The sequence below is a fragment of the Corvus cornix genome, chromosome 15 (assembly GCF_000738735.6).
Source record: "Corvus cornix cornix isolate S_Up_H32 chromosome 15, ASM73873v5, whole genome shotgun sequence".
NCBI classification, from domain to species: Eukaryota; Metazoa; Chordata; class Aves; order Passeriformes; family Corvidae; genus Corvus; species Corvus cornix.
In genome coordinates this window covers 6,966,834-6,979,141 of record NC_046345.1, presented here as the reverse complement: position 1 = coordinate 6,979,141, position 12,308 = coordinate 6,966,834, and the positions used below count along the sequence as shown (strand labels likewise).

At 46.3% G+C, this 12,308-nt stretch overlaps 1 protein-coding gene across 15 annotated transcripts in view; it reads right to left on the bottom strand.

The window, feature by feature from the left end:
• Positions 1-12,308, bottom strand: part of FBRSL1 (fibrosin like 1) — a 507,802-nt gene that overhangs the window by 45,636 nt on the left and 449,858 nt on the right. For all 15 annotated transcript variants that reach the window (XM_039560807.1, XM_039560809.1, XM_039560806.1 and 12 more), the window contains one exon: positions 9,585-9,630. In XM_039560807.1, the coding sequence (XP_039416741.1) occupies positions 9,585-9,630 (46 nt within the window). The remainder of the gene's footprint in view (positions 1-9,584; positions 9,631-12,308) is intronic.

Here is a 12,308-nt window from a genome sequence, read left to right as displayed (position 1 = left end):
AAGCCTCACTCCAGCTGAGACTTAAATAGCCTCCTTTATGCACAACGGGAGAGGGAGCGGAATTGAAGGAAACTGGCAATTACACAATTTTATTTCCCTCCTAGCCCGTTCGCTGTGCATCAGGTGGCTCTGCACTCACACACGAAAGGCGCTTGTGAGCACTAAGTGAAGCACAAAGCCAGCTTGATGCTCTGCTTTCACTGGGAGGAAGTTTCTGTGTGCTTTTCTGGATGTGGTGCAAGAGCACAGTGAACACATTATTTTGCATTATTTTGAAAGCACCACGAGTGCCTGAGACACAGGGACTTCCAGGCTGCACTGTGTCTTTTCCAAGGCTGCTACCTCTCCTGAACATGATGGTGCTCAGAAACAGATGCCAGGGTCTAAGTTTAACACCACACAGGGATTTATTTGTATAGATGCATCTGTAATCTTATTCCTCACCTTTTAATACAAATTTCTCCTTTCTAAAATCTCCACCCAAACTCCAGTGGGTGGACTGGCAAAGCACCTACCATCCCATAGTGCTTGATGATGTACTTGGGTGCAATCAGGCTCTCCCAGCTTTGCCACTCACCTTGCTGATACTTTTTAAGAATATATCTCCAACAAGGCAAAAGTTAATGTCCACTTCACTGGAGAGAGATCTGGAACTCTGACTATTCCCTTATGGATAAAAGCCTTTAAGAATTTATTAGTGATGAAACCAGTATGTTTCTTCAGAAACTTAATAGGGTTCCATAAAATTACTTCAATAACTTAAAAAATTTAATGGTGAACAAGAACCTTTCCACAGGCTTTTTGAACTGTCCGACAGAATCCCAAAGTGGGGATATAATTCTGCAATAAATTTTGCAGGATGGTTAAAAAAATATAAAAAGATTTTAATTTCCTATTGCCTCCTGCAAGTCCTTGCCATCAATTTAAAGCAACTACACGAACTAAAAGCACTGTAGTCACTTTTCTGTCCCAGCGATTTACAAGAAAATATTTACTGTTTGGGGAAAAAACCCAACAAACTAGAACAAGTATCCTTTTCAGAAACACAGACACGCAAACACAACACACTCTGCCAAGTCCTGCTCTTATACATTGATGTAAACCCAAATAAATACAGGGAAGTCAATGGAGTCAGTATGGCTTTACCTGGCTGAACTGAGCCCGGGAGCTGGGGCCGAGTGCCCGGAGCAGCAGAGATGGAAGGAAAGCCTCATGCTGTGAGTCCCCAGGCAGCTCGGCAGCAACATTAACAGGCTCCACGGGGAATGTGTTCAGCCCTTGTTAGCAGGAAGGATGGCCAGCGAAGCACGGAGGTGAGGGAAGCAGCGAGCACATGCGTGCACAGCTCACATGGCTATTAAAGGAGAAAACGGCAGGAACCCCATGGCTGAAAGCAAGCCCCAAACCCAGCCTCCCTCCTCCCCTCCCACAGGACAGGAACAGAGAGCTCCATCACTTACAGCACTGATTTCAAATGAAGCTAATACAGACAAACCAAGCCCAAATGAGAAACAGCATGGACTGCTACAGGCTGGTCAGGACAGCGGGGTCCTGTCATCAGCCCCACCCCTGTCCTGGGAGAAAGGCCTCAGTCTCTGGAGGGGCGGTGAGAGGAGCAGGAGAAGCAGCAACATGCTGACAGCATCCTCTTTTCCTGAAGTCTCTTGCTGGGACTTACAGACCTCGCCAGCATTGCACACAAAAGAGTAGCCACATCCATTTGCAATTAAACAGCATGCCCTGGTCTCATTGATCACTCCCACTGATTGCCCAGAAGGGAACACCAGCTGACCCGTGGTCAGACCCAGCTCCCCCCCGCACCAGCACTGCCTTGTCAAATCCCTTGTGGACAGCCAGGCTGCCCTGCTCTGTGCTGGTGACCTGCACTGTGAGAGACTGCTGTGTCGGCAGGAGTCCCTAATGGGCTATTACAGAGCACAGCACAGCTGCCCACGGGTACCCTGTCAAACTGCTCCACTAACACAGAAACAGCTTGGGGGGAGAGCGGCTTGGAGAGGGGCATTGGAGAGCTGGGGAAACCAGCACAAGCCCGGGCTGAGCAGAGTCTCAGGTCAGGGGGCTGGAGAGAACGGGGACTCTCCTTTGCAAAGAGCAAGCCTGACTTAAATCCTGGGGATGTGGTGGGCACAGCTCAGACCCGTACCAGACACCTCCCCTCATCCCGCACTGCAGTGCTCGCCCATTGGAAGAGGGAATCAGGTTTACCCCCAGCGTTTAACTTTCTCAGAAACTGAAGCTTTACAAAATCTTCCATGAATAAAACATGTCTCTGAGGTATTTTAAAAGCAGAATTGAGAAGACCCAACAGTTTTGTGGGGGCTGCAACTGCTGCTCTTAACATCGCCACCCTACAGCATCCTTCTGTGCTGAGATGCAACCAGGGACCGCAGCTGGAGACAGCACTGAGACTTTACCCGCTGGCTTTTGCTACTCAAAAGAAAAACAAACTATAAACAAGGAGTAAAAAGATGGTATCTTTCAAATGCCCTTTAAAAGCCTAGGCAACGTAAACTACTGCATGCACTTGGAAGGAATTTCTATTTTTTCTTCTGATTTACAGTTTGATGGTCCTTTTATCTAGTTTTACATGAACCGAGAGAAGCTAGAATGTGCCTACTCAATCAATATGAGTTTGTGCTGGCCTGTTCAGGATATATAATATTTTTCTTCTATAGTTTATTTTAAATAAAAAGTATAATTAAAGAAAATAAACCACCCACTTCATAACATTTATACAACGAAGACTTTATTTATTTTATTTATGTTTTGGTGGGCAAGGCACAGCATGCTGTTAGCTTTCTGTGATACTTAACAAAGCCGCATTTGAAATTTAAAATCTTTAAGGAAATGAACAAATTCTGTGGAGGAAGGGCAGTTGAGCAAAGAGACTTCTTACATTACCCTAGATAATTGTGCATATATATGTTTCTGTGAGTCTCTCTCTACTCCAAAAACATATCCATGACTTGGAAGCTTTAAATCAAAAAGCAATTTCAGTCTGTAATTCTCAAATAAATAATTAAACACATTTTATCTCCTACAGTATTGCTTCTATTCATTCTAATCCCACTGACGGGAATGCAGCAACATACCCCACATCCTTAAAATAACAAAACAAAACACAAGATACCAACCAGAAGGCCTGGAAATGTTTATAATTCAACTTTTCAACTCTCCTGGCTGCAGCCTGAAGCTACAAAGAAAGCTCTATGCTGGCTCACCGGAAGGGGAGAAGCCCGGAGTTGGCTGTGCAAACCACACGGCCACCGGTGCAAGCAAACCCTGCCGGCCTGCACGAGGCAGCTCTCACTTTGGGAGGCACACAACACTCAGTTTGTGTCAAAGTTAATAAATTATCCACTTTTGCAGTCGGAGTTTTACCAAACTAACCGGACAGTGTGGTTAAAGTGAATGGTCTCTTGCTTGTCCATCATTATTTCACAGACAGCTGCTGCAGATAGGGATGGCTATAGCCTGGACTAATAAATACATACAAAATAGCTAACAGGGGAGACAGAGAGTGCATTCCCACTCCCAAAGAGAAGGCTGAACTTTCCAGAGCCTTGTCTGCTAAATCAGAAACTACAAGACTAAAAGACTGCACTTACTGCACTATTTTCTGTGTTTGGTTTTGGTTTGAAACGCGGGTAACTGGCTGTGACTTAGGTGATTATCTCGCTTACCCACGCTTTTTGAAAATCGAAGTCCTCCTTCTCAGACCACTGTGTAATTATGTATATGCATATGCAAGAAAGCTAATGGCAGTGCAAAATTAGATAGAACCTTTCAAAAAGAGGATGCTGGGATGGGCTCACACACAGGATTTAGCATTAAGCTCAGGGTATCCAGTATTGCCAACCCCAGAAGCATTTACAAATCACAAATTATCTTTAAAACAAGGTTAAATCCAAAGTATTTGAGCTTTTTTATGACTGCCTGCTGTCTTTGAAGCACAGAAGAATAAGAAGTTCCAGGCTCTTCTCTGTAGTCAGGAAGACCAAAGCCTTGCCTAAATAATGAAATTAAATCTTAGATTTTGGTACAATCATCTGAGGGCCCGGGTTTCATGAAAAACAGAGAGTCCTGGAAGCTTGGGATAAAATCACAAGAGATGCAGCATGGGGAGCAGATCAGCTGCAGAGCATCCTGAGCACTGTATAAATCATAGCAATATGGTTGCTATCTAAATAAATGTGTTACTTATTTATTATTACAGATGCTGCTGGGGAAATTTTTGCATGCCTGTAATCATGGTGGACTCTTGTCCAAAGGTTCAGCTGTAAATTATCATCCCCCTCAAGTTCCCTGGTTGTGCAGGTAATCAAGCACAAGATGGTGACCTCATCAAAATGTAACCAGAACATGGGGATAAACCGAGATCAAGAGACAGGATGAATCTCAGATCCCGCTGTGGACCCCACGCAAGAAAACTGGGAAAATTTATGACATCTCTCCTGACCTCCATTCATGCAAAACACAGCCTGACTGGGTGTGGTGAGACTCGTTTGCTCTGTCTGTGCAGACCTTCCAGTGATGGAAAGCTCTCCCTCCTGGCACAGTAAGGGAAAGCCCTGAAGAAGAGGTGGACTTGGCTACAGGAGATGCTGTCCCAGCCCAGACAGGGAGTCTCTGACCCTGACAGCTGGAGACAGAGCACCGGGGGACAGGACCAAGGCATGCAGGCAGCATGGCAAGCCCGGGAGACACTGGGCTCCTGATTTCCCTGTCAGTGCTGAGCATCTTTTCAGCTGTGCTGCTGCTGCAAACCTGTGCCAAGCACGGTATTTTGAGCTCAGCTGCATTCAGGTTGTTTTCTGCTTCACCGGGCACTTACAGGTTCCTCCTGGAGAGCTGACTTGCCGCTCTCCCATCCTGCCCCTGCCCCCCTGCCCCTCCTTTCCCCTCTCACCGTAATAACCATCAGTTTTTAACAGCATGTCCTACACTGGCGGTTTTGTAGTTCCAGCTTTTAAAATGATTTAGTGTGACAGTTTAGTGCTGAATTAAAAAAAAAAAAAAAAGAATAAGAAAAAGGAAGAGAAGAAGCAGAGAGAAAAAGGAGAGACAGTCCCCTTAAGGCAACAACATTACGGAGCAGCGATCTCAGAGGAACAAGGGTTCTTCTCTGGTTCAGATGTGCTTGTCAGAGTTCAGTGTCGTCTCTGAACAAGAAATCTCTCTTGCTGGCCCAAGGCACAGTTTTGTGGTCAAGAGGACAGAAAATAAAGGGAGGGAACTTCAAAGAAGCATAAGCTGCATTAGCCCGCTGGGGCGGGTGGCTGCGGCACATCCCATGGCTGACAATTACGACCTGCATGCCGAGAAAGCTTGCCTCCCTCTTGTCAGAGGGATAAGACACAGGCTGTGAGCTTTAGAGCTTTGAGGATGTGTACAGTTCATGATGAAAGATAGCACTTCAAAGCCCTCTGCCTAGAAACCCATGGAGAAGTAAGAGCGGAGGGTAAGCAATCTTTTTTCCTGGGGGGGTGCATATGCGGGGGAAGGATAAGACTTACTTTCACTGTCATTTATTATTGCCATGAAAATGAAGCCTTGCACTGTTTATGGAATCTCTCATTAAAAGGATCTCTTGATAAATCGCTTGACAAACATTCATTAATTAAGTCTCTGAGCACACTTGGCTGACAAGCACTAGTCTTCATTTTGCAGGAGGGGGAAATTGAGGCATGGAGCTCAGCGAGCCCCCAACAGCCAGGGCAGGGCTGGGTCCTGGCCAGTCACTCTGTGCCACCAGACAAACGGATTACACTGCTCCCTCCGTGCCCAGCTTGATTCTGATCCAAAGATAGAACAACATGCTGTCTTCAACAAACTTCAAAGCTCTTTTCCACCACATTGCTGCCCAGTGCCTCCTGGGGCTGCAGGGCAGACATGGCTGTGTAATGGCTCCTCCATGGGCATCTCATGCCCTGGGGGCTCCTGGGCACCTCTTTCATCTCACAGGCACCTCCTCACACACTGCCTGCCTGGGGTTATGAATGGAGAAACCCTGGCTGCCGCCCTGCTGCTCCACTTTTCGATGGAGGTTTTCCTCCCTAGGGCCTTTGACCTATCAAACCAAGCAAGAGAAACAGCTCCTTTAAGACATCCATTTCACCCTCACTCCAGCAGTGGCCTTGGGTTCAAATGCTGGGGACCCAGCAGGTCACTTGGGCTGCAGCTGCAAGGCTATTGTGGTACAAAAGGCACCACCTCTCCTGCTTTCCCTGGCATACAGCAGGTCTGGAGCAAGGAGTGGTGGGAGAAAGCTCAACTGCCTCCAGTCAGACTCACGAGGGAAGCCCACTGCTGGAGGGAGCCAGCAGTGAGGACCCAACGCTCAAGTCCATAAAATACAAACTATCCTACCCCACACACTTCAAAATGTCATTTCAGCAGGCAGGAGGAGTTCCTTGCAGTGACTTAGGGGTGACCATCCCTCTCTCCTCCTCAGCCCCACAACTCATCTGCCTTCCTATCCTTCACTGTCACTCCTCTGCCTCATCCTCCCACCTGGAGATGGAGGGACAGATATGGCTTTCGCCTATGCTTCCCCTGCCCTTCCTGGTATTTGTCCTTCAGAAAAAGGAAGGGCTGGCTGGCAGATTCCTGTGAGAAAGGAGCTGCAGGAGAGAGCAAACAGACCTTTATTATTTGTTTATTGATTTATTCTCCAGGAGGATGTAACACCCGGCCCTTGGCAGCAAATGCCCTTGTAACTCTGTACTGCAGTGACAAGTTGGCCAAACAAACACTTTTCTGCATCAGAAAACAAAGACTGTCAGCAGAGCAGATCACGGCTTCTCTGCCCTTACTTTTAATTATTATTTCCTCACACAGAGGATTTAATCTCCTCTTCTGCTGGAAGCTCAAAGTGCCCCATTCAGCCTATATCACAGCTGTGACTACCAAGGTCACCCCGGGTCAGGACACCTCTCTCTGCAGCATAATAGCGACTGGTCCCCGAAGTGGACATCCACGCCGTGCATCTGCTGTTGCGGATGAACTGGTGTCAGGAGGAGGAGCACGGCCACCACCGCGGCCCTGCCGGGGAAGGGGCAAAGGCAAACGTTACCCAGAGAGCCCCAGACAAAGACGCTGCTCCTCCAGCCTTTTGTGGAGCTCTCAAATGCGGTCAAAGGTTACATTTTACAGCTGTTCCAGCCTCAAATAAGCGTAACCCGCCTATCTTAATACTTAATTGCATTGCTAAGCTGCTGATAAACTAGGAAGGCATAAAACAAATACGCAGGGCCGAAGACATCCCCAGGGAAAGTTTGTGGGAACAGAGGGAGTTGCACCAAACAATGAACTGGGAACAGGGGGAATTACACCAGACAATGAATCCACTTTATGTGTTTTAGAAGCCTGGTTACCTTCAATAAAAGCTGCAGCATGGATGCTGCACATTTGCTAGCTAATATCTCTCCAAAAAGGCCACCAGTGTTTACAAAAGAAGGGTACGGTGCAAATGCCCACGGGAGAGGATGAGCACGTGCCACACCATGCGAGTGCCCATCAGGAAACTGTGTTGAGCTAATTCCCTCCCCACAGAGCCACCACGGCTCCAGCCCTGGAGAACATGGCCTTAAATCAACGCTCTTATCTCACAAAAGGAATTTAAGTGCAATGCTTTGAAAGTCACTTTCTCCCGGCCATATGGCATCCCCCAGCCTGGTCGTGTAGGAGCGGCGTTCATTTGCATGTGCAAGAGACAAATCTGGCTCTTGCATTGCGGGAGTGATAACAGGGAGAGGGGTAAAATTTAGCACTGTTTGGGTTTCTGCACAAAATCTTTGCTGAGGCAAATTTCTCTCACCTCTCAAGCCAAGTGCCAAACGCTGAGGTAGCCCCAGGAGAGCTTGCCCATGATGGCAGCCCATGCCATCAGCGAGGTACATCAGTACAGAGCCAGGGTAAAAGAGAAATCTGAGACAAAACCCATGATCTGAACCCAAAGCTGGCAATGTCTACACCCACATTAAAGAAAACAGGAACAGGCTGAAATTACAGGGATATAAACAGCACTGAACACAAACTTCAAGACAGCAAATTCACAGGCATTCGCACATTTAACTTCCTGATAGGGAGGTATTTTGAAAACTCATGTTGCTGAGCTGCTCCATGATATGAAGGGGTGGGAGATCTTGGGCTTCAGCACAAGGAGGAGCCAACAAAGCTGCTAACGCTTCAACATAAGCCTCTCCAGCAGATCTCTGTGCCAGGCATTATGCAGGATGGCAAGATTTTTGTTTTGCCGAGGCAGTGCCGTATGGGCAATCTGGTTTGCCTTATCAGCGAGCCAAGTGAGAGAAGAGAAATGTTCTTCCCCACCATTTGTTTAAATTTCCCTCTTTTCCCCAGATAAAGCTGCATACTTTTGTAAAAATATCTGCAAATGTAATAACATAATGGGCTTGTCATCGTTTTCCACATTTGGCATTGAAAATCTGCAAAGCTTGGAAAGAAAGAGAATTCCTAATAGTTACTGCTGCTGAAGAGCCCAGCTAAAAACTGGGCCTGGATCCAGGTGAGGGAGCACACAACCACCAAACCGCCTTTCCATGTCCAGCACCTACTCCTACACAACTGCAAATTGTTCCTTTCTTGGCCCCACTGAAATAATGCAAGAAGGTAATTTCAGCACTTCTTATTGATGGGCCTCATCTCCCCTCTTTGGGGTATTTGCATGCCCCTAACATCCACTATTGCTGTGAACTGATTTTATTTTGCAGCTCAATGCAGAGGATGCTGCAGACAGCCACAAGCCCTGGCAATTCATTCAGAGCCACACAAACCTCCTCACATGGCAAAGTGGAACCATTCCCAGCACAATGCTTTCCACCGTATACCACAGTTTGCCCTCTCCAAGCCTGTTTCTTCGGTATTTCTGCTCAGTACCCATCTCAGTGAGATTATCCCTGGGAACACATGAAAGCAGAGCAGCCCGGTTTTATGGCTGTGCTGAGCCCTCAGAGGAGGGCTTGGCGTATTTAGAGATCCGTGGCTGTGCCCCCCAAGGGGATGTGGAACGAGGCAGTCTCTTAGCAACACCCAGTGCCTATCACAGGTAGCTGTCATTAACAGCAAGAGCGGAGCTGTGCTCTGCCGAGCACCCTCCACCATGTCCTGGACAACCGAGAGGTACAGGCACAAATGCTCCATGGGCAAAGGCAGGAGAGGGATGTGCAAGCCCTTGTCAGGATGACACAGATAGCACTGAAATACTAATCTGTTTAAAAGAAATGAGCATTTGATTGTATTAGAGGGAGAAGCATATCCCCTACAATAAGGACTGACTTCTCCTTTGTCAATAATCCCTCTCTCCAAGACACTTCATACAAATCTTACTGGAAGGGAAGAAGTCCCACCCCACACTGAGACAATGCAGCTCTAAATTTTAACTTAAATCATCACAAGCCTGTAGAGCTGATCTTTATGACAATGTGGGTGGCCAAGCTACAGGCTCTCGCAAAACTGATGTCCTGCTATTCGCACCATACGGATTCACAACCCAAATCTCTTGCTGTAAGATAAGGAAAGCATTTCTCCAGATCACTTACCTTTATTTGCTGCAGGAGAGAACAGCTTCTCAGAGCCTACAGAAGCCTGAAAAAGAAGAGAAAGAGAGGGTGAATAATCCTGAAGGAGAAATTCGGAAGGCTTGCTCACAAAAACACAGCTCATAAAACAAGTGGGTTATCTGGAGACCTGCAGTTGCGCATTGCACCTGGAGGGTGCAATGTTGTGCCATTAAAGAACGAGCATGCATCCTGAGGAGATGAAAGCCAAGCAAGAGGACTGACTGTCCTGATCTCACCCAACTATATCCTCCTGTCTCGTTTATTTAGGCAGCCATGCAATGCACAGCTATTTTATCCATGATTCCTCATATAAAAACAAAACCACCGAAACTGCTATCAAGCTGAAGGAAAAAAAAAAAAACAACCAAAACACATTTCAAAGGCTCTCTCACTGAAAATAAGCTCAATTCTTGCTGAACATGCAAAATGTAATTTGTGTATTGGAAACACAAGTTGCAACTGAACACATCTGTATGAAGGAGGGTGTTATTTAATATTATGCCAAATGACAGGTACATGCTGCTATGCACTTAGTTGAGTATGAAATAAAACGACTTCCTCTTGGAAGAAGCCCGTATCCTTGCAGACTGGATTGTACTATGCTGTCTGAACTCCACAGCAGTGTATTTGTGCTCCTCACAGCTCTGGGAAATAGTTAAAGAAATCCAATTAACCTAAACCTTGTAAACAGCTTCATGATAATCAGGGTCACTGGGTTACAGACAAGATGGTAACGACAGACAGGGAAAAAAAGTCCATTCATCGTAAATAAAGCTTTTATGAATTAATTTGATGGCTTCCTTTCCTCCCCCCACTGATATCAAACAGTCAACCGATTTCAGCATAAGCTTTTCCTCCTCGCTATCTGATAAAATAGCAAGCAGCCTCTCCAGAATCAAAGCTGGTCTGGGAGCAGGAGCACAATCAACATTACTACCATCTACAAGAAAGTATCATCAACGTGTTGGCACTGACTGCTGCATGAATAAAATGGGGTGAAGTACAAAGCTGACGAGCAAAAGATACTGAAAGTGAAAAAAGCCTTTTTCCCCCGGCTCTCCTTTAAAAACAGTTATTTAATTCAACACATGGCTGAACTAAGTTGATTTTATTTTTGATTTTATTGATTTTATTCTAAGGTGCCTTGGGAGATTTGTATGATAAAGAGCACTACAAATTGTATTACATTGCTATATATTTTAAATGACGACTCAGAAGGAAAAAAACAAATAGTAAAATGCAAGAAGTTCTGCATGAGATATAGTAAGAAGCAAGAGTGATCTACTAATGTTATTTCTAAGAAAAGTGGCACTGCAAGCACTGAATGTCTTACTTAATGCAAATGTATTAAAAAGAGAGGGAAAACAACATGAAAAATAGGTTGAGGCTGAGACACATAAGAAAAAAATTCTGAATTATGTCCACGACAAAGCTGCACGTGTAGCTGTGGCATGTATGATCATTACACAGCTCAGCGAAAGGATCCTAAAATCTTAGGGAAAATCAGTTACCTGCACGATCCCTTCACTGCATGGATTAAAAAGAGGAAGAACCAGGATTAAACAAGGTTTTGCCTAGGCTGGTTTGCAAAGAAAGTGCAACAACGTCACACAGCAGCAACAACAGTGGTGCATAAAACGTTTGACAGCCAACTCTGAATTTACAACCCATTGTTCGGAGATTTTTCACTTATAATCAACACCAAGTCACCGCAGACGCAGAACACATCTGCAGGCTCTGCGAACTCACCCATGCTAACAGCTCACGCAAAGCCAGGGCCTGCTCTCAAAGCACTCCACAAGCACTCGGACACGTGGCAGGTGGATAAATAAGATTCCCCCATTTTACAGGCAGTGAAACTTCAGCGTGGCTTGCACTAAAGCCCCAGCAGTAAATCGGCCGCTGAGCCACAAATCCTAAGTGCTGGGTCTGGATGCCGGGGTGTGCAGCCCTCAACAGGAGCCTGCTCAGGAGAGCCCTTCCTGGGGAGCCATCCAGAGAAAGCCACGGCTGCAGGACCTGCTCTGCCCGTGGCAGCCACCCAGTTGGGAGAAGCTTTGTGCTTCCCCTGCTCTGTGGAGTCCGGTCTCACCGACACCAGTTTGTGGCAGCCACCAGCTCACTCCCTTCTGCGCACCTCGGTACTGAGGGTTCAGTGCAGACTGGCAGTGCCCAGCCCTGAGCTAAAGATCTCAGTGCTACAGGTCCACACTATATTAAAACAATGTTTAAGGAAGCCAAGCCAGAAAATTCACTTTAAAGACAAAGTAAAACACCCGGATTATTGCTCAGTCTTCTGCTATCAGCATGTGCCACCGCCTTCCACAATCAGAGTCAACATTTACAGAGCAGCGTTTTCAACATCACAGCTTCAGTTCACAGACACAAACCTTCACACCTAGAGTTTACAGTAACTTTTGCTCTCACTTCTGGTGATTTCTAGCTCCAGATCTGAGCAGTTTTTGGCACGAGCACCATTCTGAAACAGTGAATGCCTGTGCTATAGGATATTCTGCGAGCTGCTGTAAAGGCAGAAGGGAAGCTGGGGGAGGAAGAGCCTGAATACATCATTCAACTCTATCAGTCACCCTTCAAAGAAAGCATACAATAAAACCTATGTGTCTGAGGGAGCCCACTAATGAGTGAAAAAATCCAGCAAACCAACACATCTGCTAAAACAAGTCCCCTCCCAAATACTCTGCT